Source organism: Chionomys nivalis, chromosome 10 (genome assembly GCF_950005125.1).
Source record: "Chionomys nivalis chromosome 10, mChiNiv1.1, whole genome shotgun sequence".
In the NCBI taxonomy this organism is placed as follows: domain Eukaryota; kingdom Metazoa; phylum Chordata; class Mammalia; order Rodentia; family Cricetidae; genus Chionomys; species Chionomys nivalis.
This window is the reverse complement of record NC_080095.1, coordinates 41,201,094-41,228,833: the sequence shown is the minus strand read 5'-3', so window position 1 is coordinate 41,228,833 and position 27,740 is coordinate 41,201,094. Positions and strand designations below refer to the sequence as shown.

Sequence of the window (27,740 nt, the reverse complement as noted above, 5' to 3'; positions counted from 1 at the left end):
TCTTGTGCTTTTAGAGTGACGGTCAAGAACGGCAGCAGCACCATGACAGGCGGAGACTTGACAACCCTGAGCCCGTATCTAATGGTCGACCCCAGAGTAACTCACGGCAGGTGGTGGAACAAGACGAGGAAGAAGATGAAGAGCTGACATTGAAATATGGAGCCAAGCATGTCATCATGCTCTTTGTTCCCGTGACCCTCTGCATGGTGGTAGTCGTGGCTACCATCAAATCCGTCAGCTTCTATACTCGGAAAGATGGGCAGCTGTATGTATTAGTGTTTCATTCTCAAGTCCATGGGACTTTTTCCATGCCAGAGCCTGTTGTTATCCCCTGAGACCTCTGTACTCACAGAGCATGGTAGAGCTATCTTTTCTGATTGCCAGAGCCAGTAGGGATGACGGTGGTTGATTATTTTCAGTGACAGAAAGAATGATGGAGGATTATTCCCAGGATGCAGTCATGGGTGGAGCTGAGTTTATGTGACACTGAACAGGGGTGGCTGTCGTCTTTCCTGTCTCAGGACCGTTGGGCCATCATTCTTACTCTTGGACTGCTGGAGCTTCTTAGTTGTTGTTGTTGTTCTATTTTGAATTGAGTTCTTACTTTTCAGCCAGACAGATGGCTTGGTTGGCATGGGCCTGCAATCCTAGCACTTGGAAATGGCTCATGGGAGTTTAGAGGTTTAGGAACCCTGGATATGGAGGTTCAGCATGTGGCGGTTGAGATACAGCATGGTGGCTAGCATATGCCTGTAATCTTAGCACTGGGGTGTGGAGAAGGAGTAATCAGGAATTCACGGCCAATTTCTGCTTTATGCAAATTCCAGGCCAACTATTGTCCTCTTCTTGGCTTGCCTGTTAAATCTTTAACTATAACTGCCTTCATCTTCTGCTAGATCTAGATCCTTTGCTAGTGTTTCTCACTGTGTCTCAGGCTGGTCTGGAATTCATTGTGTAGTCTAGGCTAGCCTCAAGTGTTTGATCCTCCTGCTTCAGCCTCCTGAGTGCTAGGATTACAAGTGTGTACTACCATATCCAGCTTTATGACCCTGTTACAGAAACTCAAGTTTCTCTCAGAGTAGTGCAGGGTAGGCAGCCCAGCACTGGTCTGTTGATCTTTTATTCATGAAGCACCTGGGCTCCTTTCTTCCACTTCTGTCCTCTGGGTTCCTCCAGGGTCCAGACTTAGAACCTCAGCCTTCATTCAGACAGCAGGAGGAAGTTGGGAAGGAGATGTAGTCATGACTTAGCAAGGGCACTCCTTTCAAGAACTTCTTAGAACACATATTCAAAGTTCTCTGGCCATCATTTAGTCTCATGACCACATCTGCTGTAAGGGACAGAAGAAAAGTCATTGGGCCAAGAGCCTTGGCACCAGAAATAAAGGTATTTTTATGTAAGTGAAAAACAAGGAGAAGACAGCTTCTATTGTAATCACTCTACAGATAAAAGACAATGGTTCAAACCTTGTTTCCCCCTTTTGCCTAGGTAGTTTATATGGCAGATTCTAATGACCCATGGAGAAAACGTTGGGTGAGATTATTATTCCAGTACACAGCATCCACTAGATGGAGCCAGTGCCTGGCTCATGTGTGAGTGCATCTCTACAGAGTCTAGCTATTTCCTTTTACCTGAAGCAGTTCTTTTAGAGGATAGCTATTTTTCTTAGGTTAAAAATTCTTAGCTAGAGGTTTGGAGAGGTGGCTCATCAGTTAAGGGGTTGAACTACTCTTGTGGACATCTTGAGTTTGATTTATAACACCCCTACCAGGGAGCTTATAACTGCCTTTAATTCCAGCTCCAAGTGATTGGATGCCTCTGCCCTTCATGAACATTTGCACACACGTGCGCGCGCACACACACTCACACAAAACTTAAAATAATAGTATGTGTATGTGTGTGTATGTGTGTGTGTGTATTCTTAAAAATTGTTGGTTAGCACCAGAGTGATACAGACCTATAATCCCCACAGTTGAAAAGCGGAGGCAGGAAGATCACATATTCAATTACAGCCTGGGCTACATGGTGAATTTCAGGCTAGCTTGGAGTTATTTACTAGATTCTGTCTCAAAAAACTAACCAAACCAAAAAAAATTCTTAATTGTCTGATTAACTGTGAAAGGTACATTCTACAGCACTCAGTTAATCAAAGGCCTCACAATTAAGTACAGTTTTAAAGGGAGCATATGGTTTGAGATATCCATTAACACTTTCGTATTGTTTTTTTTTCTCTCCGTCCCTCCCTCTAGAATCTATACCCCATTCACAGAAGACACTGAAACTGTAGGCCAAAGAGCCCTGCACTCAATTCTGAATGCTGCCATCATGATTAGTGTCATCGTCGTTATGACCATCCTCCTGGTGGTTCTTTATAAATACCGGTGCTACAAGGTGAGCATGACACAGCTTGGCTTTCTGTCTTCATCTTTCCAAACTTTGTTAGTATGTAGGAAGGAGAGGGGGTGTGTGTGCGTGTGCGTGTGTGTGTGCATGTGTGTGAGTGTGTGAGAGAGGCGGGGAGGGAGGGTATGTGTGTGGGGGGGAAGCTGTGCTTGCCAGTGTACATGCACAGTGGAGAGGACAACTTGGTGAAATAGGTTTTCTCCATCTTTCCGTGGGTTCTAGGTATCCAATACTCAAGGTTGTAAACACTTGCATTCACCTCTTGAGCCGCTTCACAACCTTCTCGTCTTATTATATACTTGACTAGTAAAGAAAAATGTGCCTTATATCTGGATCTTAAGTTTTAGCTATTTTCTTTCCTTTCATTCTGGAGCATGTTTAAAGTACCAAGACGTGACTGGGAAACAGATGTTTCCATATAAGATCATGTAGCACAATGGTGGTGGTGCACGCCTTTAATCCCAACATGGTGGAGGCAGAGGCTGGCGGATCTCTGTGAGTTCAAGGCAAACCTGGTCTACAATAGTGAGTTCCAGGACAGCCAGGGCTATACAGAGAAACTCTGTCTTGAAAAAACAAAACAACACAAAACAAAACAAACAAAAAAAAAAGTAAAACAAAACAAAAATCATGTAGCTTCATTATTTTCATTTATATTGTGCCTGTGGCATTCCAAAGGGATGTGCGCTAAGACTTTTGTGTATATCCCTATTGACAAATAGCACTATAGGATTTAAGTGTCTCATAAAGCCACCTTCAGATGCTGCTGTTAAACTCAGCAGTGACTGGCTAGCTCACTTGAGAACTCTCAGCACCATTTGTGTGCTCTCTTGCCCTGGCTACAGGGAGAGGGTGCAGTAATGATGAGGCCGGCCTCAAACCTCTCCTCCTCCTTCTCTCTCACTAAGTGACGGCTTCCTGAATTTCAGTCATCTAGCACATACTTCAGACTCGTATCCCAGAGAAATAACAAGTCACTGCAAGTCATAGACGCTTAAGATCATTCTCAAATAATAGGAATACTAAGTGTTAACTCTCTAGATATTACAGTCTAATTTCCTCTGTGTATTTTTTCTGTGTATTCTTAAACGTGGTTAAAATGTATGGTCAGTGTGTGTTCTTTTTTTAACACTTTATTGGCATAAAGGCTTAGAAAATATATCTGTAGCTATGTAATATTTAGCTTGGTAAGTATAATTTTTACCTTCTGAGCTCTCTGATTTCGGACATTGTTTCTGTTTACTACTGTAAAGGTAATGTCTTTATGAATAGACCTTTTCCAGTTACTTCCCTAGAGTAAAATCCTAAACTTAAAATTTTAATCATCTAGAAGGTTTTGGCTGGTTTTTTTTTGTTTGTTTGTTTGTATTTTTTCTGAGACAGGGTTTCTCTGTGTAGCCCTGGCTGTCCTTGAACTTCCTCTGTAGGTCAGGCTGGCCTCAAACTCAGAGATCCTTCTGCCTCTGCCTCCTGAGTGCTGGGATTAAAGGTGTGTGCCACAACTGGCTTTCTACAAGTTTTTAACTCTTAGTGTGCCAAATTTGTTTTTAGACTTATTTATTTTGCTTTATGTGTATGAGTACTTTTTATGTACGTACATACGTATACCACATATATGCCTGGTGTCTTCCGAGGTCAGAAGAGGGTGTTGAATCCCCAAGAACTGGAGTTAGATATTTCTGAGCCACCATGTGGGTACTGGGAGTTGAACTCTGATCCTCTGGAAAAGCAGGCGCCTTAACCTGCTGAGCCATAGCTCCAGAACCATTATTGTTTTGTTTTTAAGATTGATTTTGTATTTATGTGTCTGTGCATGTTTGTCCACCACATATGTGCAGGCCAGAAGAGAGCCTGGAGTCTCCTGATGAGCTGCCTGACGTGGGTGTGGGAACCAGATCACGTCCTCTGGAAGAACACTGAGAACTCATAGCCACCCAGCTAGCACACTAGCCCATGACATTATTTTTCAAAAAGATTTACAATTTGTATTGATCACCAATAGCAAGTGGAATATCTGTATTTTAACCTTCACCAGCGTAAATTTCGCCCCTTTTGGTAAAATACCCTTAGTTAAGCCAAATGTGGTAACACATATATTCATCAGAGGCAGATAGGTATTTGTGAGTTTGAGGCCAGACTGTTCTATTACTAGTTAGGGCTACATGGGTACAACCCTGTACCATGTACAAAATAAAACACGTGCACACACACACATTTTTATAGGGTGAAACTCAGTTGACTGCTAGTCAAAATCAAATTATTTTCTATACCCACAGCTCTAAGCTCATAATCTAACCTTGCTACATGAACCTTTGAGCGCGTGGTGGTGTTAGCCTGACGTGTAAGCATTGTGGTCTGACATTTTGTAGAGGCCACTGAAGAGGAAAAGTGCGTGATGGTGAGAGGTCGTCAAACATTCAGAAACTGAAGCAAATGCCTAAGCCCTCCCTTCCTTGAATGTTGTGTTCTTTAGGGTTCTCTGTGCCCTTCCCACTGCGGCTGTGTATGTGTGTCTGCATGCCAGTGTTTACCTGCCAGCCCCTTTCTTGGCTTAGTGGGCACATTCTGGAGCTTACTGATTATAGGCTAGGCTTTTTCTTTGATTCCTTTTCAGACTTAATTAGGGGTGGGATTCTGCCTTCTCCCAAGTTTATTCTCCCCCACTCCTAGATTTCTTGCTTTTCTTTTTCAAAATCAACTGTGTGCCTGGATAGAGAGCTGTGGATTCAGCATTGTATTTCCTGAAGTTCCCCCCACCCCCAGTAATTTTGGAATATTATTTCATTTCTGTGAATTTTAACAGTTTCATATATAGAAAAGAAACCACCATCTGTAAGCTACCTCTACTTTCCTCTAATTTTTTTCTATGCAGTGACGACAATATAGCAAACTCTGTTCACATCTGCCTTGTTGCATGTGGAGGCCCCGCTGTTCTCTCAGCTTTACAGTTGATGTATGGAGGCAGGGTCGCAGTTGCTGTGAGTCAGAAGCGGGTGACTCAGTTTGGGAATTTTTGTCTAGAATTTGGCCTCGATTGACTCATAGCCATTATGTAAAAATCCTCTCAAATCTTGTCCTCAATTCCTAAAAACTGCTTTCTCTTTCTGTGCCTCATGGAAACTATTTACACATGCTTGACAGTATTTTCCTGGTTGGGAAGTTATGTTCCCACATATGTTCTCTGCATTAAAGGCTAAAAATTATAATAAACATGTAAAACTTTCAGTGGGGTTGGAAAGATGGCTCAGTGATTAAGAGCTATTCCAGATGGCCCAGATTTAATTCCTAATACCCACATGGTGGCTCACAACCATCCATAACTTAGTTCCAGGGGATCAGATGTCCTCTTCTGGCTTCTGCAGGGACCAGGTGTACACATGGTGCATAGTCATACATGCAGGCAAAACACTAAGACACATAAAATAAAAGTAAGTAATAAAATCTTAAAAAAAAACTTCAATACCATGTGTGGTGGCGCACATCTTTAGTCCCAGCTCTCAGGAGGCAGAGGCAGGCGGATCTCTGTGAGTTCGAGGCCAGCCTGGGCTACAAGAGCTAGTTCCAGGATAGGCTCCAAAGTTACAGAGAAACCCTGTCTTGAAAAAAACAAACAAAAAAATTCAGGTATTTTGTCTGTTTGTGTGTGTGAGTGCTTGCGTGCGTGCGTGTGTGTGTGTGTGTGTGTGCGTGTGCATGTGTGCGCGTGTGTGTGTGTGTATGCATGCATGCATAGTATGGGCTAGTCCAAGCTATATAATTTAGGCCAGACAGTTTCTTACTGAAACCCTGTCTCAAAAAACAGCAAAAACCGGAGGCTGGAGAGAGATGGCTCATCAGTTAAGGGCACTAGCTACTCTTCCAGAGGACCTAAGTTCAAATCCTAGCACCTCACAACTGCTTGTAACTCCGGTTGAAGGGAATTTAACATCCTCTTCTGACCTCTACCACTACCAGACTCACAGGATGCACGGATACACATGTAGGCAAACACCCATAAACATAAATGAGAGTTGTGTTCATATGTGCTTCCTGGGAGATAGTCCCATGACCTCATGAATGGCTTCCCAGAGGTAACTTTTCATTTCTCTAGACTTTTCTTTTTGGTTCCTCTAACCAGACACTGAGACTCTTTCCCTGGTGTCAGGATGGAAAGATGGGAAGTCAGAGAGAAGTAGAGCAGCTATCTCATTCCCTGATGACCAGTGAAGATTCCCCAGGGCCCCAACTGCCGCTTTCTCCCACTCAGGGCTGGTGGGTGGCTGGACTTAAATAGAACTGAAAGGGGGCAAGGGACTTCCAGAGTGCCATTGTCTTTCTAGTACCAGCTCTGGTGGACTCTGTGTGGGAGTGGGTGGAACCCAAGTGGCACTACTTGGACTTCCCCAGCTGCCCGCCCCCTCTCTTAGTGCCCAGCTAGCTGAGACACATGGAATGTGCTTATTCTGCCATAGCTAGACCTGATCTTAACATATTTGGAGCAGTTCTTTACATCTGTTAATTATGCTAAGTTTGAAAATTTATTTCCATTTCCACTTGTTCATTTGTGTTGTTTCATTGTTAATGTTGCAGTCTTAAGAAGCATAGCCAGGTCTTTGGAAGAATGTTGTTTACTTTGACTTCTTGTGTGAAGTAGAAGGAGCTTGAGCCAGGCATTCAAAAGCTTGTTGGGACCTGTTTAAAAATAAACCCTGAGGAGTTCTCCTGTCAGTAGTTTGATTCTACGGTGTCTCCAAGAAGCCAAACAAGCAAAAACAAAACAATAACAGCAGAAAACAACCTTACAGGGGTAGACACAGAAAGGCAGTTGACTGTGACACATGACTTGTGGCAGGTGACCTGTAGCTTTAAAGCCATGAGATTGCTAGTCTGCATAGTCAGGTTTAGAGAAAGTGCTCACAGCTGGCAACAGCAGAGCGCCCAACTTTCAGAGCCTTTACCAGTGGCGCTAAGCTTGGAGACTTAAAGAGAATAGAAAGCTGTCTTGCCCCTCGATTGTCTCAAGTGGAGGGTGCTCTTTAGTCATCAGAAAGTCATGAGAGTCCTAGGGATCCACCTCATCACAGGCGAGGGACATAGAAAGAAAAGGAACAGATAGCCTGTCAGAAGTGAGGAGGGGACATTGACAGCTGATAAACGGGGGTGTGTCGATGTGTGTCCTCATTAGTGGAAACGGAAACATAAATGCATGCTAAAAAAAAAATCAGATTAACGTATTTGGCACATTGATGTGATTAGTCCTTTTTGTAACTATTAGCCAGTGTTTATTAATGATCAAGTAATTAGGAAAACTTAGTAGACTTTTAATTAAATTTAAGTAACTTTTTTGGGGGGGTGGAGGAATTTTGAGACAGGGTTTCTCTGTAGCTTTGGAGCCTGTCCTGGAACACCATCTGTAGACCAGGCTGACCTCAAACTCACAGAGATCCACCTGCCTCTGCCTCCCAAGTGCTGAGATTAAAGGCGTGGGCCACCACCACGTGGCAAATTTAAGTAATTTTTAAAATTAGTTTCTGTGAAAGAACTGAAAATCCAGAAAGAAAAAGATGTATGCTAGGACATTCATGATAATAAAAATAATAATTGGATGGGGAGAAAGATTATTAAATATATATAAGTATTTATAAAACAGATTCCATATGTAGGGAAAGTCTAGATTGTAAATTCATACATGCGAGTGGAATATTTAAAAATCACGTTTCAACGCCTTTAATCCCAGCACTTGGGAGGCAGAGGCAGGCAGATCTCTGGGAGTTCGAGGCCAGCCTGATCTACAAGAACTGGTTCCGGGACAGGCTCCAAAACCACAGAGAAACCCTGTCTCGAAAAAACAAAAAAAACAAAAAAACAAAAACCAAAACAAAACAAAATATCACGTTTCAAAAAATATTTGGTGTGCTATGTGAATGTGTCTCTAATAAAGATGAAGTATAGCTGGCAGTTGTGGCAGACCCCTATAATGCCCAGATTGAGGCAGAAGGATTATGAGTTTGTGGCTAATCTACCCACCCCTCAAACCAGATTGTTTTTAAAGGCATAAATAAAAGCTGTATACAACTTACATTTTGTTAGAAGACTTGCATACATGTTGACATTTGCAGGTGAAAACCATGTGAGGAGAAAATGTTAGTTTTCTTTCAGTATTTTTATGTTTTCTAAATTTTGTGGGTACTTGTTGCTTTTGTTGTTGTTGTTGCTGCTTTATTTTTAATTCCTGCAACACTAGAAATTGAACCCAGGACTCTTCTGCATATTATGAAAGCGCTTTACCATGAGTTGTAACCTAGCATACCTTGCAATGTTATGTCAAAAAAAATTTAAAGGCTTTTAAGAATGTATATAAACAGGAATTTTTAAATTGGTTTATTGGTGTTTTACATATTTTGCATATCTGTGTAAGTATCTGCACATGAGTGCAGCTGTCCATGGAAGCCAGAAGTTTCAGATCTCCTAAAAAGCTGTCCAGTTTGGGGCACAGTACTGGAAACCTAGCTCAGGGTCTCAGGAAGAACACCATATGTTCTTAAACCACTGAGCCATCTTTCTAGCCCCTTTATTGTTCTTTTTTTTTTTTTTTAAAGATTTATTTATTTATTTATTTTTATTACATTGGGGTTTTGCCTGCTGCTATATCTGTGTGAGGATGCCAGATCTCCTGGAGCTGGAGTCACAGTTGTGAACTGCATGTGGGTACTGGGAATTGAACCTGGGTCCTTTGGAAGAACAGTCAGTACTCTTAACCACTGAGCCATCTCTCCAGTCCCAACACTTTTTTGCTCATCTTTTTTTTTCTTTCCAGTTATGGGCCAGAATAAATAATAGGAATTATTATCTATGTGTTTTGGCAAGTAAATGCCAAGTGATGTCTTTTGTTTCTTTTATAAAAGAGATAAAAAAAGAAAATATGTTAACTGTGTGCATGTGTGTGTATATATATATATATATGTATCTTTTTTTTTGTTTTTTTTTTGTTTTTTTTTTTGTTTTTCGAGACAGGGTTTCTCTGTGGCTTTGGAGCCTGTCCTGGAACTAGCTCTGTAGACCAGGCTGGTCTCGAACTCACAGTGATCCGCCTGCCTCTGCCTCCCGAGTGCTGGGATTAAAGGCGTGCGCCACCATCGCCCGGCTATATATATGTATCTTTATGACATTTCTGTTTTACACTCTGATTAGCACCCAAGATTTCTGAATAACTAACTATTCACTGATCCCAAAACCACATTTGTTCTGCCATTTAAAAGTAAACATGGGCATGGATTAGAACTTGGTAATATAACAGTTGCCAGCATGTGCCAGGTCGCAGGTTTCATCCCAAGCAGCACAAGGAAAAAAAACAAAACAACAACAACAAACCAAAAACAAAACAAGAACAACAAATAAAACAAAACAGAGTGATAGCATGTACCCTGTTCCTTGTTTAGGAGTTATGGAGTCTGTTGGTTATATTTGAGCTCTCTCTCTTCTAGGTCATCCATGCCTGGCTTATTGTTTCATCTCTGTTGTTGCTGTTCTTTTTTTCATTCATTTACTTGGGGTAAGTAATACAGTTTTCTGGGCTCTTTATTTACTGTGGCATCCATTACTACCCTTAGAAGTCCATTTTCTCCTTCCACTCTGGGTTCTCTGGATCAAACTCAGGGAGTCAGGCTTGCCTTTACCCACTGATCTGGTGTAGGAGGTCCTTCTATTTATGTGTTGCTTTCATTGGTTGAATAAAGAAACTGTCTTGGCCTTTTGATAGGGCAGCACTTAGGTGGAGTAGGCAGAACTGAATGCTGGGAAGAAGGTCAGAGAGAGAGCCGCCATAGGAGCTGCCAGGTCAGAAATGCTAAGTCTTTCCTGGTAAGCCATGACCTCATGGTGGCATACAAATCATTAGAAATGGGTTGAATCAAGATGTGAGAGTTAGCCAATAAGAGGCTAGAGCTAATGGGCCAGGCAGTGTTTAAATGAATACAGTTTCTGTGTGATTATTTCTGGTGTAAACTAGCCGGTGGGACAAGACCAAAAGCAGGCCCTCTCCTCACTACACTGAGCCATCTTGTTGGCCAAGTAGAGAGGTGGGGACCTCGTGCCACAGGTTACATGTGGGCAACTTGGAGGTGTCAGTTGTCCCCCATCCTCTTCCAACTTCTTCGGGCACCAACCAGGTCCTCATACCAGTACACATACATACATACCAGTACACATACATACATACATACCAGTACACATACATACATACCAGTACACATACATATATTCAGACAAAACACTCATACACATAACAATTTTTAAAAAAGTTAAAGAACAAAACCCTGTCAGAACTGAGTGTAATAGACTGTCATTTGTATCTAATAAGAATATGTGTATTTGGGGGGCTGGGGAAGTAGCTCAGTTGGTAGAAAGCCATGGATTCCTGTTCCACCACCATATAAGCCTGGTGTGCAAGCGGCAGGATCAGTAGTTCTAGGTCATCCTCTGTTCCCGATTGAGGGCAAGCCCATCTTCAGCCCTACGGGAAAATAAAGTCTGCATTAGGTAGGCTCTGGGAGGATAACATAAAGCTAATGCAGCAATGTTTTTCCTAGAGAACAGAACTATGGGGCAGGGGAGGGAGACCTGTTATCCATCTTGTATTAATTTACGCATATCTCCCTAAGAGTTGAGATTAGTTTGATTTTCCTATTTTTGAAATGGTTAGTATAATACACATTGCAACCTCATTCAGAAATACCAACATTTTACTTTATTTTAGAATTTCAAAATAGGAGAAAATCACCTTCTGGATCATCCCCTTGGCCCACAGTTTGTGCTTAAATATATTTTTTCTCTCTAGCTACTTAGGACATCTCCTGTAGTTGCAGTCTCTTTAGATGATAGATTTTATTCTCCAGAAGTCAAAATGGTAATTTTCTTCATCTGAAAAAGTTAAGCAGGGTCTGGGTAGTTGGTTCATGTGGCACTGTGTGCTGGTCAAGTATGAGAACCTGGGTTTGGATACCCAGAACCTACGTAGAAGCCGGGTAGAGTGGCAAGCTCCTATAACCCCAGCAGTGGGAGACAGAAATGGACAGATCCCAGGGACTTCAGGCCAGTCAAGCTAGCCAAACAGCAGCAGCAAGTTGTGTGAGAGATGGTGTCTCAAAAAATAAGGTGGATGTCAAGTTCATGCCTCTGCCTATGCCCTTGTAGGCGAGCTTACCCACATACACCACACAGAGTGCTAAGCATTCTTTTCCTTAAAGGGCTAGGAGGATAAATCAGTAGTGGGGCCCGTGCTTAGTATGCGCGAGGCCTTACATTTTTTCCTAGCACTGCACAGACACTCTATTAGATTTTTCTATTAATTTTTCATTTATTTACATACCAGTTTCCCCTCCCTCCTCTTCTTCTGGGCCCTCCCCCCACCTCCCTTCTACCATCTCCCCATTCACTCCTCCTCTGACTCCATTCATAAAGGGACAGGCCTCTCAAGGGAGTCAACAAAGCATGATATATCAAGTTGAGGCAGGACCACGCTCCTTCCCTTGCATCAAATTGGGTGAGGCAACCCAGCATAAGGAATGGCTTCCCAAAAGTCAGTTCAAAAAGTGGGGCAGGTCCAGATCCCACTGCTGGGAACCCCACAAACAGATCGGGTCACACAGCTGTCACATGCATGCAGAGGGCCTAGGCTGGTCCCATGTTGGCGAGCTCACGCCACCTCACACAGACACTCTAAATAAAAGGCATTTTATAAGAATAAAGGTAACCTAGGTGGTGACACACACCTTTAATCCTAGCCCTTGAGAGGCAGAGACAGTCTGGGAGTTTGAGGCCACCCTGGTCTACAAAGTGAATTTCAGGACAGCCAGAGCTACACAGTGAAATTCTGTCTCGAAAAACCAGATGAATGAATGAGTGAGTGAGTAAGGGGAAGTCCAGTCATCCTTCTAGAGATGAATAGATGAATCTCCAGCTCTGTTCTCTTTTCCTTTGCTAGGAATAAAGGCATGTGCCACCCCCACCTGGGTTCAGGCTATGTTCTTGGACACTTTTCTCATTAGTGGGATTGGGGTTTGTTTCTTTGTTTCTGTAGCAACAGTGTGTCAGGCTATATTCTTTGCATGTGTATTTGTATAAAATTTATGTTTTGTAATGGATACCTTAAGTTTCATTATGAAAATATTTATGTTTCTGCTATAAATCTGATTGGTCCTTTTTTTTAGTTTCAGATACTTTAGGATTTCATAAAATATGGTATTATAGGCAATATGGTTTAATTCTTTTAGTTTTTGCTCTTATTTTTACAGGTGTGACCTATATTAATGAAATTCATTCATTAATGTGAATAATGTAATAACTGTTAAAATAAGTTCTGCTTAAGGAAAGTGTGATTTAAAAAAGATGTTACATAAATAACAGTACAGGGGCTGGAGAGATGGCTCAGAGGTTAAGAGCACTGACTGCTCTTCCAGAGGTCCTGAGTTCAATTCCCAGCAACCACATGGTGGCTCACAACCATCTGTAATGAGATCTGGTGCCCTCTTCTGGCCTGCAGGCATACATGCAGACAGAACACTGTATATATAACAAATAAATAAATAAATCTTTAAAAAAATAACAGTATAGCATGGGCCATAGTAAAAACATAAAAATGGAATCTGAGAGTTAATGTTTCAGAATCTTAGTTCTAAACTATGTAACATGAGAATTATTACACAGAAGTCACCTTAAATCCTTGTTTATTTTTCCAGGGAAGTCTTTAAGACCTACAATGTTGCTGTGGACTACATTACAGTTGCTCTACTCATCTGGAATTTTGGTGTAGTGGGGATGATTGCCATTCACTGGAAAGGCCCACTTCGACTGCAGCAGGCGTATCTCATTATGATCAGTGCCCTGATGGCCCTGGTATTTATCAAGTATCTCCCTGAGTGGACCGCATGGCTCATCTTGGCTGTGATTTCAGTATATGGTAAAACTCAAGACTGACACTTTGTTCATCACAGAAATCCTCACTGGTGTGTTTTCCTTCCTCTTCTAGTTCTCTTGATTTAAGGAAAATCTTAACAGCTATTTCCCATAGCTCTTTAGTGTTCTTTCCTTTTAAAGTGCTGAGGATTTTTTCTGGAACTAGTTGGTGCTAGGCACGTGCTGTGCCATGAGCCCCATCTCCAGCCCTGAGAGTAAGGACTTGCAGTTTTAACTCGATGTGTGCCGAATTGATGGGAGGAACCATAGTTCTCTGGTCAGAAGATTTAGAGTTAATTCTTTCTCTTAGCATATGTTAGGTCCTGGCTTTGGTCCCCCAGACAACAGTAAGCAAAAAAGCAAAATATGATCAGTAGTTTTATTGAGCTTTGATTTCCTTGTAAGTTGGGAACAAGTGTGCAGGAATGTAAGAGTTCAGTGAATTGAATATATACTGAGAAGTGCTAGCAGCTGCCTGACACATGAAGAATGTTGAGTTTATTCTTTAAGAATTAGTAGATAATTTTTTATACAAAGGTGTGTGTTGTGGCATGGGTTTAAGAGGTCAGAGAACGACCTCTGGAGTCAGTGCTCCCCTTCCTTCAGGCAGGTCCAGGTACCTCAGCTGACCCATCTCTCTACCCCCAACTCATTTTTTTTTTTGACTTTTTTTTTTAATGTCTGCGAGTGTTTGCCTGTATATCTATGCATGACACACAGGCCTTGTGCCTGCAGAGGCTAGAAGAGGATGTTGTATACTCTAGAACTGAATTTACATCCAGTTGTGAGCTGCCTTGTGGGCCCTGAGAATTGAACCCAGGTCTTCTAGAAGAGCAGCCAGTGCTCTTAACCTCTGAGCTACCTTTTATCACTTCCTCAATTAATTTTTTTAAAAAATAACTTCTTTATTTTTATTTCATATGCATTGGTATTTTGCCTGCATATAGGTCTGAGTTGAGGGTGTTGGGTCTCCTAGAACTATTACAGACAGCTTGAGCTGCCATGTGGGTGCTGGGAATTGAACCCAGGTCCTCTGGAGGAGCAGTTAGTGCTCCTAACCACTCAGCCCTCTCTCCAGCCCCTCTTCAGTTCATTTGTAAGGTCAAAATCATACAGCAACTTCAGTGGAATCACCCCTTTAAAGATGACATTTTTACTGATGTGGTGTGCACAGCTGTGATCTCAGCACTTGATCGATAGAGGTAGGAGGACCAGCGGTTTCAAGGTTATCCATAGCTAATATAATAAGTTTGAGACCAATCTGGGCCCTTTAAGACCTTTTTCAAAAAAAAAAAAATTCTGAGAATGAGGTTTACATTTGTAGAACAAGCCCAATGCCTGCTTGTTTATTGTATTTGAAGTTAAATCTACAGAAAGACCTGTAGGTAGAGCACATAACTTGAGGGGTCCCAACCTGGCACAGATTGACTACATCAACCTGGATCAGATTTCAGGGAATCTAATGCCAGGCAGTTCATCGTTGACTTTATTTAAAACACAGTATAATTTGGGGAAAGGTTTCCAGGCAACAATCAGTCCAATTCCAGGTGCACAATAAAGCTTAAGGTGTACCAACAAAGACCTTGTGACCGTGAGGGTGGGTTCTGTAGCTAAAAGACCTAGAATCTAGTGTGATCTCTGACCATAGCATAGAGATCTGCAGGCCATAAAGTAGTTGCAACATCTCCCCTAAGAATGGATAATGGTTTAGGAAGGGAAAAGTCTGGAATAATCATTCTGGGGAATTAGGGTGAGGTCTATCTCCGGATAAAGGTCACCAAGTCATTAACAGAATCCATTCACAGCTTTCTGGATGGAATCTAGATATTTGATTTGTGTCTCCTCCAGTGAGGAGACACCTTGTGTGACTAACATTCCTGCTTCTCTTGATGCTTCTCTGTGAGTACAAAGTTCTCAATAAGAACCTAGTATTTTACAGCCAGGCATGGTGGCATGGGAGGCAGAGGCAGGCATATCTCTGAATTTGAGACCTCCTTTGCAATTTTAGTGTGCCTGTTTGATATTTTTAAATGTTTGAGGTTATTTTCTGAATTTCTAGAACAGAAAATACAAGAAAAATTATAGTTTATGGAAGAAAATGGTGTCACATCAGACACAATTTAGGCATATTGCCTCCTCTCTGAGTCAGTTTTTAGCTCCACATATGTTCTGAGACCTAAATATTTGTGAAGTACTTTATTTGACAGGAAACTGAAAAAATATTAAACTTTGTCATACAAAGAAGTTATTATTTTATTTAAATGTATTGCCCTCTTGTTGCAAGTTCCTTAGTTAAGTGTGCTTGCTCTGAGATGCTGGGGACCAAGTTCAGGCTCACGTGCTGGACAAGTGCGCCCCCACAGCACACCCCCATTCTGTGCTGTCTGTAAAGAAAGGATGCTCTCCTCCAAAGCGTCGGTCTGTAATTTGTAGGTGGAATTATTTGAAAATGACTCCCTTCCACTCTGCTGTCACAGATTGAGAACTGCTCTAGAATGGTTCTCTCTTGCTGCTGCTGCCTCTCCCCCTCCACCAGGAGTCTAGACCCCAGTAATCACACCCTGGAAACTGGGCACACTCAGGAAGGCCCAAGTGTAATTTGCAGAGCTCTTCTGTTTCATTTTGTTTAGGTTGCTCTTTTTCTTACGTAACTTCAAGCATTTCCATATTTTCCCCGCACTCCTTTGTCAAATGCATTAAGCCTGCCCCTCAGTTAAGTCCTCCCCAGCATGTACTCATTTACACAGTTCAATATATTTTATTGGGTGTCTTTTTTATTTTTCTCTTTCTAGATTTGGTGGCTGTTTTATGCCCCAAAGGTCCACTTCGTATGCTGGTTGAAACGGCTCAGGAAAGAAATGAAACTCTCTTTCCAGCTCTTATCTATTCCTGTAAGTATGCCGGAGTGATACTGTGTTAGTGCATTCAGTTTTAAGGTGCCCTCTGAGGTCAGAAGTCAGAAGAGAGCATTGGATTCCTGGAACTGGATTTACGGATGGTTCTGTGCCACTGTGTGGGTACTGGGAATCAAACATGGGTCCTCTGCAAGAGCAGCCAGTGCATTCATGGATCTAACCGCTGAGCCATATCTCCAGCTCCAGTGCATTCAGTTCTCTCTCTCTCTCTCTCTCTCTCTCTCTCTCTCTCTCTCTCTCTCTCTTTCTTTCTCCTTTTTTGTTTTTTGTGGGGTTTTTTTTATTTGTTTGTTTTTTTCAAGACAGGGTTTCTCTGTGTAGCCTTGGAGCCTATCCTGGATCTCACTCTGTAGACTAGGTTATATTTGTTCCTTCACCTGCAGTCTTTTACCGTGTTTTAACCCTCAGTTACTTCTGATTGTTTAACATTTGAGGTGACATCACAGACCAGTGGCTGCAGAAGTAACAGCCTTTTGCTTGCTAGTGCAGTGTCCTGGGCTGTAAGAACTCACCAGAAACTTTGTCTTTCTCAACAGCAACAATGGTGTGGCTGGTGAATATGGCCGAAGGAGACCCAGAAGCCCAAAGAAGGGTACCCAAAAATCCCAAGTATAACACACAAAGTAGGTGACACTCATTGCTAACTGTCTGGTTTTACAGACTCATTGTCATTTGTAGATAAAGGTTATGAAGCAGTGATTTAAACCTTCCCTTTGGTCATACTCTCCTTGCTGGAGCTCAGGACAGAGCACTTGCTTGCCATTTGAGAAGCCCTGGGCGTAGAGGATGTGTGACAATGACAGACATCACAGAATCTCCTAGAAAAACTGGCCACCCCGGTAAATGCACATAGAACTGTTTTGATTGATTGATTGATTGATTGAGCATACAATGTGATGTTGGCCTGGAAGGCACCAGGTCTCATAACAGATGGTTGTGAGCCACCATGTGGTTGCTGGGAATTGAACTCAGGACCTGTGGAAGAGCAGCCAGTGCTCTTAACCTCTGAGCCATCTCTCCAGTCCTTACATAGGACTATTTAAGGAGCTGAAATACTTGTCAAGCCACCAGTCCACACTGGACTAAGATGCTGCCGTTACTGTGTATATTTTTAAAATAAAGCTCTCTCTTTCTCGCCCCCCCTCCAAATAGATAAAAATGAGAACCTTAATCAAGTGTAGTCAGAACATCTGTAATCTCAGCCTGGAGGCAGAGGCAAGAGGATTGTTAGTTCAGCCTTTGACTATAGTGTGAGCCTGTCAGCAAAAGGAGGATGGGGTCAGGGACTCTTCTCCAGCATGTCCAGGGTAACGGAATGTCTGTTGAGAGGTGTGGTGATGCTCACATTAAGACGGTTAAGTACCTCAGTGGATGGATAATGGTGATGACCAAGGATTCCACAGAAGACAGTAAGAAAAATCAGTTAGAAGCTGTGTCAGAAAGAACTGAAGAACAGGGACTGGAGAGATGGCTCAGCAGTTAAGAGCACTGACTGCTCTTCCAGAGGATACAGGTTCAATTCCCAGCACCCAAATGGCAGCTCACACTGTCTATAACTCCAAAATCTGACACCCTCACACAGACATACAGGCAGGTAAAACACCAATGCAAATAAAATAAAAGTAAATAAATAATTTTTAAAAGAATTAAATAGTGTGGTATAAAAGTAAAGCAGAAAGAAAATTTCTTAAAAAGACAAAGGAAAGGCTATCCTTTGGAAGTTAGGGAAAAAAGGAAAAAATAGTTAAGAGAAGAACAGTGGGCCTTGGTAGCATTGCTGTTTGGTTACAGAGGCAAAAGAAGTGTATCCTGGTGGCTGTGAGAGGAGACGGTGCTGGGAGCTCAGCTGAGGCTCGAAGCTGTCGGACTCATTTTCTCGGGGAGGCAGCAGACAAGGTGGCATTTGAGGAGTAATAAATCAAAGGCATGAGAGGAAGTATTGGAAATGGTTGTTAGAAGCCTAATTTTAAAATACATATTAGATATATTTAATTTTATGTGTTTGAGTATTTTGCCTGCATGTATGTCTGTGCACATGCATGGTTGAGACCTGCAGAGGTCAGCAGAGGGCATCGGATTCCGTGGACTTACGGACGGTTGTGAGCCACCATGTGAGTGCCGAGAACCAAACCCATCTCTCCAGCCCCAAGTCTGGGTGGCATACTGAGCTAAAGAAAAAAGACTGTATGTATGTCTTAGGGTTTCTGTTACTGTGAAGAAACCCCATGACCAAAGAAACTTGGGAGGAAGCCAGGCGGTGGTGGTGGCGCACGCCTTTAATCCCAGCACTCGGGAGGCAGAGGCAGGCGGATCTCTGGGAGTTCGAGACCAGCCTGGTCTACAAGAGCTAGTTCCAGGACAGGCTCCAAAACCACAGAGAAACCCTGTCTCGAAAAACCAAAAAAAAAAAAAAAAAGAAAGAAAAAGAAACTTGGGAGGAAAGGGTTTATCCAGCTTCCATTTCCACAGCACTGTTTATCACTGAAGGAAGTCAGGACAGGAACCTGGAGCCAGGAGCTGATGCAGAGGCTGTGGAGGGGAGCTGAATGGCTGGCTCAACCTGCTTCCTTACAGAACCCAGGACCACCTGCCCAGAGATGGCACCACCCACGATGGGCCAGGCCCTCCTGAATCAATCACTAATTAAGAAGATGCCCAACAGGCTTGCCCACAGCCCGATCTTATGGAGGCATCCTGTGTACATGCATGCCTGCAGGCCAGAAGAGGGAAACGGACCTCATTACCGATGGTTGTGAGCCACCATGTGGTTGCTGGGAATTGAACTCAGGACCTTTGGAAGAGCAGGCAGTGCTCTTAACCGCTAAGCCGTCTCTCCAGCCCGAAGCATTTCTTCAGTTGAGTTTCCCTCCTCTCTCATGACTCTGGCTATGGCAGGTTGACATGGACCCATCCAGCACACTGTATATTATATGAGTATAACTGTATTTTTGGTAATTGAGATTTTATTCTTTCAGCAAATGCTGACTTAATACTGGGTGTATGCCCAGTGCTGTCTTAAGCTCTGAAGGTAGAGTCCTGGACAGTACCTTCCCTGGTGGTGTTCACTGTGGTGATATTTTGTTCGTGTTTTAATAAATGAAGCTTGCCTGAAGATCAGAGTGCAGAAGTAAGTTACTAGTAAGAGGCCAGGGAGTGGTGGCACACACCTTTAATCCCAGAACTTGGGAGACAGAGGCAGAGGGATCCTGTGAGTTCAAGGCTACCCTGGGTTATACAAGATTGAGTCTGTCTAAAATGAAACAGAGATCACACGAAGGTCATCCCAGCACTTGGGATCACAGGCCTTTAATCCCAGCACTAGGAAGGTGGAGACAGGAGTGATGTGGCTGGGTGGAGGAAACAGGAGTTCAGTACTCCCCTGCAGTCTGAGGAGACACTTGGAGGACAGGATCCCCACTTTGGTCTGAGCATCGGTAGAGGTAAAAGAGCTCTCTAGTGGCTGCCTCTCTGCTTCTCTGATCTTAAACATTAACCCCTATATCTGACTCATGGTTTTTATTCTTAAGACCAACTAGAGTTTGTGCTACAGTTCACAGGAGCGCAGATTCTTTACCATTTCCTGCTCCATGACCTTTGACCTCTCCTTGTGGTCATGACAGTTGCAGTGCTGGGCATTATATCCTTCCTTAAAAAGAGGAAAGAAAGGGGAAATGTCAACACTCATAGCCAGTGCCAAGTCACAGTTCCTCAGCTGTAGAGTTTTAATTGGCTGCGCTTTCCTGAACCAGGATTCTGCACTCTGGAGTATGAAAGAAATGGCTGTAAGTATTAGAACTCTAATTGCTGCCTTCTCTCTTAAAGGAGCAGAAAGGGAGACACAGGACACTAGTCCTGGGACCGATGATGGTGGCTTCAGTGAGGAATGGGAAGCCCAAAGGGACAGTCACCTGGGGCCTCACCGCTCCACTCCTGAGTCAAGAGCTGCTGTCCAGGAACTTTCCGGCAGTGTCCTGACTAGTGAAGACCCGGAGGAAAGTACGTGTGTCACCTCTGTCTGCAGTCTTGGGTTATTTGCATGATTGTATGTTCCATCTCTTGAGAGTGCATTGAATTGTTCAGGGGAAATAGCTTATTCTGTATTTGCCCACGCAAGCATGAGGACCTGAGTTAGATCTCCAACACTCACATTTTAAGAAAAAGAAAAATAAAAGATCAGCACAGCTTTAGTGATCCCAGCATTGGGGAGGGAGAGACAGGACTCAGGGCCAGTGGGAGACCCTGTCTCCAAACTACGATGCAGAACAACTGAAGAAGACACCAGGTGTCAGCCTTTGGCCTCTAAACCTGTCAGGTGCATACGAGGTCCTGTTGGGATTCCGCGGCGCAAGTTCTGGCTGTGAGCTAGGTTTTATGTAAAAGTCAGGCGTTATTAATTTAGTTTCTGTGGTTGTTAAGATGGGACAGCAGATTGGTTGGGACTCCTAAAATTCCTGATGTAAAAAAAAAAAAAAAGGAAGATAAAGAAAAAATCTTTCTGAAGCCTGAATTGTGAATATTGTTTACTGATACTGAGGTACTATGTGTTTTGATTGATTCGTTTGGCTTTGGTTTTTGAGATGAAGTCTCACCGTGTGAGGCAGACCTCAAACTCCTGGTCTTAAGCTGTCCTTCTATTCAGCCTCCTAAGTGGCTCAGAATGTAGATGCATGTCACCACACCTGGCTTGGGGTCATAAATTTGAATTATGAAATCATAGCAGTTAGGTGTGGTGGCACGCACTTGTAGTCCTAGGGCTTGAGTGGCAGAGGCAGTAGGTTCACAAGTTCAAGACCAACCGGGGCTATATAACAACACCATCTGGGGAAAAAAAGCATAGGAAAGAATGACAAACTTTCTTACATCTTTAATCTTTCTTTTTTTAGGGGGAGTAAAGCTTGGATTGGGAGATTTCATTTTCTACAGTGTTCTGGTTGGTAAAGCCTCAGCCACGGCCAGCGGAGACTGGAACACAACCATAGCCTGCTTTGTGGCCATACTAATCGTAAGTGTGCCCTGGCAAAGATAGGTCAGACACTGAGTTCCCTGTATAAATGTCTATTGAGTGTGTTCATGCACATGTACTGTGGAAAATGTGCAACAGAACAACTTTTGGGGAGCTGGATCTTTCCTTCCCCTGGGGCAGGGCCACTGCAGTTTTTGCCCCCCGTCTGCCCTCCTGTCTCCACTTCCCATCCCTCATAGGAGTGCTGGGACCACAGGTGGGTGCCCACTACATCCTGCTCTTCATGTGCTCCTGGGGTCAACCTCGGCTTGTCCGGCTTACGTGGCAGTGCATTTACCTGCTGAGCCATCACCCCAGCCCTAACAATTTTCTTTGGATTTCAGATAGGCTGAGAATTCCAATCCCTTAAGAAGCTTTTAAAAATGGATAATTAGACCCTACCTGAGTAGTTCTTCACTCTGGACACACATTAAAACCGCCTGCTGTTTCCAGCCTAGCTGTGTCTTGTCTTCAGAGAAGTGTATTGCTGAGTCTCGTGAGCTGCAGCATCATGCACTTGCTCTTGTACACTTGCTTTTGGTATCAGTCCTGTGCTCGTCTTCGTCCCATCCAGAGATAGAATAACTACCTTGTTTTGAGTAGTTCTTAAAAATTCTCCAGGAAATTATACCTCTTAGACGCTATGTTGAGAGCCTGGCAGCGTAGGTGGGAGTCAGCTAGGACTCCCAGTCCGTGCGCTAAGCCAATGCTCAGTGCTCTTACACTGACGCTTATCCGCCAGGATTGCTTTGGGATGGCAGGTGTGGAGCAGAAGAGGCTGGCCCAGTACAGGATCCCATCTTGTTTATAGTGCCTGTGGCTTTCAGAATTTAGAAAGCTAGGTGTGTTGGTGTACACCTTTAACCCTGCTATTCTGGAAGCAAAGTCAGGTGGCTCTCTGCCTTGTTGAATTCTAAGCCATATAGTAAGATCATATTTTCTTGATTTTGTTTTTTTTTTTTTTTGAGACAAGATTTTTCTGTAGCTTTGGGGCCTGTCCTGGAGCTTGATTTGAGGCCAGCCTAGGTTGTATGTGATGGTCTTTAAAAAAAAAATCTATTTAATTCAGGCATTGTGCACACTTAGGTCCTGGTACTTAGGAGGCTGAGGCAGGAAAATAAAGAATTTGAGTCCAATCTGGGCTGTGTATATAAATAAACAAAAAAGCAGCAACTGTATTTTCAGGGAGGGTCACTCTCAGCATGCACAAGGCCCTGGGCAATGCCAGTACACATTGTTTCTTCCTTCTCATCCCCTCCCATGTCCTCTGTCCTCCCTTTCTCTTGAACCAGCTTTCATTGTGGTGCCCAGGCTGGGCTCAGGTAATGCAGCCTCGGCCTCTGGCGTAGCTGGCGTGTGCCGTAAGGTTCCGTTCCAGCAGCTATGTTTTTCTTTGCTGGCTCCAGATCATGAGAGTTTTGAAGTTAGTACTGAAGAGAGGATTCTCTGCGTGTGGTACTGGACAGTTGTGTGTGGCATGCTGCCAGTCCTGAGTGTGCATCTGTCCATCCCCACAGGGCCTGTGCCTTACCTTACTACTGCTCGCCATCTTCAAGAAGGCGCTGCCAGCTCTCCCCATCTCCATCACCTTTGGGCTGGTTTTCTACTTTGCCACGGATTATCTCGTGCAGCCCTTTATGGACCAGCTTGCATTCCATCAATTTTATATCTAGCATATCTACAGTTAGAATCCATGGATATTTGTTCTTTGATTATTAAATACCTGAAGAGGACACGTGACTCTCCCTTGTCCTCATCTAACGAAGTCAAGACTCTAGCTGGACTTTTGCAGCTTCCTTCCAAGTTCCCTGGCCACCTGTATTGTTGGACTCTGGAAGGAGGTGTCTACAGAAAACGGCTTCCAGCATTCTTCATTGCAGTGGGCAGATATCCCTCAGTGCAAATACTACCAGATTTGAGGGACAAGGACCAAGAAGTTGTGTTCTGCCAATAGTATGACCCTTGGGCACGGAGATTTTGCCAGCACTGGGAACCCTCAAGAAGCTGAATGAAGTGGTGTGAACCAAGCAGAACTTCCATCTTCTCCACCATGTTGGAAATAAAACCTGTATTAGCTGAATCCTGCACTGTCCAGAGGTTCTGTGAGGAGGGAACACTGGGCCTGGGCCTCACTCGTAGGCTCTTTTGCTGCCCACTTGTAAGTTTAAATAAGGGCACCACCCCCCCAAACTCTCCTGTCACATCTGTGGTTTGACCATTTTTGTTCTCAAGCACTGACTCATTATCATCTGTGGTTGCCGCTTCTCCCCAAGGCCAGTCTGGACAAATTTGGGGTTGCTTTATTCTGAGTCATAACCTCAGGTTCCAAAGTTTATAATTTCTGGAAATTATGGAATTATTGCTCAATAGTACTCTGTCTTCCTTAAGTAAGTTCTGGATTTTCCACAGGCTCCTCATTGTTAGACATACTTGCGAGCTTACTTCTCCCCTGATGCTTCTCTCTCTGTCCCTCCCTTATCCCCACAGCAGTTCTATTTGACAGCAGACAGGGCAGCTCTGGGAGGTAGCAAATGACCCTGATAGCCCAGGGTCCTGACCTCACGTGATGCAGTCAGTGCTGCAGCCTGGCCATCATCTGACCCCTCGGAGGCAGACAGGATCAAAGCGCAGCTGACTGGTGAAGCGCTCCGGCCTAGTGTTTCTTCTGTCACGGCAACCCTCTGCCAGGGTCAGAGTTCAAACTTGGACTGGGGTAGAACTCAGTGGTAGAATATTTGTCTAGCAAGACCCAGGTTCAGTCCCCAGCATTGGAAAAGAAAATAAAACTACAGAATTTGAATTAATGTCCAATGCTGGTAGTTTCTCAGTTCATGAACCAATTGTGTCTAACAAGGCAAGAGTTTGGCAAAAAGCTGGTTCTTGGTTAGCTTTGGAGAACCTGGAGTCGCCAAGAGCAGGGGCCTCCCACAGCCGTGGGGCAGTGTGCTCGCTACACAGGCGGGTGTGAAGGGCGAGGCTGTGCTACAGAGGTCACAGGTGAGCTCAGGTGCTGTGGGTCAGTTTGGCAACATGCACAGACTGAGCAGGAGTTCCATGGGTGTATGTCAGCATCCTCAGCCAGGAGATCAGCTGGGCAATGTGAAAAACATTGATGTGGGTCAAGAAATGCTTGCTAGCTCTCTCCCAGACTAGCCTGTGAGCCAGTTTGGGCTTCTCTTTATTCTTTTGGGTCACAGTAGTGTGTGTGTGTGTGTGTGTGTGTGTGTGTGTGTGTGTGTGTGTGTACACGTACGTGCGTGTGGGAGGGGGCACAGTTGATCATACCTGGCGTTTGGGGCAAGTGCTCCACTAATGGGCTAACTCAGCCTGGGGTAATTCTAGTAAGAATTCGACTTTAGGAGTCAGGCCTAATCCCTCACTCGTAAGGCCAGCTAGCCTAGCCTCATCGCGGTCTAGGCCAGTGAAAGGCCCTGTGTCAAAAAGCAAGGTGGTGGCTCCTGAGGAACAGAACCCACACAAACATGCACGCATAAGAAGAGCTGAGGGTGTAGCTTTTTGGTAAAGCACAGAGCGCTCAGCACCCTCGGGGCCCTGGGTTCAGGCTCATCCTAGCCAATGAGAAGAAAACTAGGAGCCACACAAGAGAAGAGAGGGACTTGGGTAGAAGGTACTGTTTTATTATTGTGAGCACATGCCCCAGCCCATACATGGAGGTCAGAGATCAGCCCTGTGCTGAGGCTCAGACTCGGGCCACCAGGTGCTGCCCCGCCATCTCACTACCCCCTTTGCCCGGACAGGAGAATGGAAGTCACAGCCTTTTGATTCAAGGCGCTTTTGTGACTCTCAGTCAGAGCAGCTTGTGTAAGGGTCCAAGTGTTTCGTTGTCTTTCATGGACAAGAGGGTCCATCCAGGCTATGTTTGTGTGTGGGCATTTAAGCCCAGGAGAGGAGTGGCTGCAAGCCGCACCTGGGATAAAGTCACTGAATCCAACTTGCTCAGTGGAAACTGGTGGAGAAAAGCAGTAGCTTTGGGGCTCGGGTCTGGTGCCTACAGGATACAGCATTTTGGGGCAGAATGCCAGCTGCAGTTGGCCGGAGAAGAAGGACTCTTCCCTGTTTTTGAATCTGCTGTGCTAGAGGGGTCCTGGGGCCACAGCTTTTACTCTCAATGACTACATTTCTCCAAGAGGGAAAAAAATGGGGCAAAGGACAAAGCCAAAAGCAGTCTGTGAACTCCGCCACAGAGGAGCAGTTTCGTTTTTAAACTCCGCTGGAGAGTTTAGTGTTCTTTTGCGATAGGTGCCCAAGTGTTTGCTGCTTGTCCTGTCTGTGGTTTTAAGCCAATGTGTGTGTGCGTGATGGGGTCTCCTGTGTAAGCACAGGTTGGACTCAAATTTATGATCCTTCTGCCTTCACCTTACAAGTACTGGGATCACACAGACAGGAGCTGTCATGCTGAGTCATGTATGTATATAATATATACATTACATTTATTTACTGTGTGTGTAGGCATGGAGCATGTGCTCATGAAGTCAAAGGATAAACAGCAGCAGTTGCTTCTCTGCTCCCATCATGCGGGTTCCCGGACTTGAACTTGGATCCTCAGGCTGGGAGGCCTATGCTTTTTACCCACTGAGCCATCTTGCTGGCCTTGTGTGTGTTCTTGATCCTGTTTGTTAAACTGCCAAACAAGGTCTTTCACGGTCAGACCTGTAAGGGAAGTAAGTCTCTGTTTTCGACCCCCAGAGCGAGACTTTGCATTGTTGACCACTTGTGACCTCACCCTGGAAGAAAAGCTGAGATGCAGGCGTTGTTCAGTATCCTGTGTGCTTGGCGTGGTGCAGGAGTTGAAGGCTGCAAAGATGAGCCAGAGCCTTGCTTGTCCTCTTCCCTCCCTGCCTTTGTCCCTCCACTTCCCACTCCCTTCTGAAAGAACCCCCCCATCCTTGTCGCGGCCCCCCTCGTCCAGCAAGGATGACGCGACCACCAGAGCTCTTCTCACTGCAGTTTATTCCATGACTTTATTCACAGCAATCTTTTCCCTTCTCTTTCTCTCCTTCTGTCTCTCTCTTCCTCTCTCGGGCAAACCTCTCCCAGCCCTTAAGTAGGCCTGGGCCGCCAACCTCAGATTGCCAGGTGGGCACTGCCCATAGGTCCATGCATATGCAAGCAGCTGACAGTCATTGCATGATAATAGCATAAGTTAGGCTTTAGCCATAGGAGTTGATTATCCCAGAGAGCACTCGCTTTCGGGATCGCGGAGGGCGGGAGCCAGCACCATTAGGTGCGACTCCACGCAGCTCTCTACATTGCCATCAGGTGTGGCTTCACGCAGCTCGCTACACATCCTCAGAGTCATTGCGTAGCTGAGGGCGTTCCTAAACTTCAGCCCTTCCTGCTCTAAAGAGCTGGGTTACCCACACGCACCACTGTGCCCAGTTTACTCTGTGGGGGATTGAACCTGGGCCATGTGCGTGATAGGCAGGCACTCTACCAGTTGAGTTACATCCCCAGATCCCACACACATCTTGACGTCTTTTAACTACTTTTGACCACTTAGGCTTACAAACGGATGCTATCAATAAGGTGACATCATTCCCTCAGAAATCCGTTCTTTCAGCGAGGCCCCTTGGATCCTTGATGCTCAGTTTGAGGATAGCTCAGGAACTGGATATCGGCTTCCACCCTCAGGATGGAAATAGGTGTCATATCTTGCTAAGTTAGAGTTCAGAAGCAATCCTGGTGTCTTCTCGTGTCTTTAGATTATCCAAGCACAGGCAGTTTTAAAAAAGGAAAAAGGCACCGGTTTTTGTTCTTTCCAGCCCTCGTGGATAGTGCCAGCTAGATACCCGCAGGCTGCCACATCTCAGGGTCCTCTGCACCTCATCAGTCTACACATCTGATAGGAAACCATAATTTGCATATTGCAAAGCCCATCTTGGTGCTGAAATGAACCCTTTCTTGAATGTCAAAGCCATTTCCAGGAGTGTGGGGTAGCAATGTGCCTCTCGGGATGCAGGGCCCCTCTGACCCTGCCAGGTAGTGCTAACCCTTGCCTGCACAGCAGGAAGGGCTTCCCTGAAAGACTTCTATTCAAATGCATACTTGTGGAAGGCAAGTGCCAGGGTGAGCTTTTCCAGAGTGTTCTTTACTCTCACATGGTCACTGCCTGGCTTCTCCTACTATGGGTAATAATTTGTACATAACAGACTGTGAATATAACTTTTTAAATAAATACTTTCAAACTCTTGGTAAGATATAATTTTGATAATGATTGCAGATTTTCTTCCTGTATTTGTCAAATGAATAAAGAACGCATGAGCCAGTGGTGCTGGTTTTCTTCCAAGGAACACTGGGATGCGGAAGCCTGTACACTGGTTTATAGATGCCAAGGCACCTTGGAGCTTACTGTTCCTTATGTGTATCAAGGCACTATGGGTTGTAGCAGAGCCACACCCTTAAAGGTGCAACGTCCCATCTGTTTCTAACTGCTGTTCATGGTTCTGTATTACAGATCTATGGTTCAG

The 27,740-nt window shown here is 44.3% G+C and overlaps 1 protein-coding gene across 1 annotated transcript in view; it reads left to right on the top strand.

Annotated features, from left to right (window-relative positions):
- Positions 1-27,523, top strand: part of Psen1 (presenilin 1) — a 54,214-nt gene extending 26,691 nt beyond the window's left edge. The window contains exons 4-12 of the mRNA XM_057782456.1: positions 15-265; positions 2,250-2,391; positions 9,867-9,934; positions 13,119-13,339; positions 16,128-16,226; positions 16,787-16,873; positions 20,073-20,246; positions 21,134-21,252; positions 22,770-27,523. Coding sequence (XP_057638439.1) covers positions 15-265; positions 2,250-2,391; positions 9,867-9,934; positions 13,119-13,339; positions 16,128-16,226; positions 16,787-16,873; positions 20,073-20,246; positions 21,134-21,252; positions 22,770-22,925 — 1,317 coding nt within the window. The 3' untranslated portion in view covers positions 22,926-27,523. The remainder of the gene's footprint in view (positions 1-14; positions 266-2,249; positions 2,392-9,866; positions 9,935-13,118; positions 13,340-16,127; positions 16,227-16,786; positions 16,874-20,072; positions 20,247-21,133; positions 21,253-22,769) is intronic.
- The last annotated feature ends 217 nt before the right edge of the window (positions 27,524-27,740 follow it).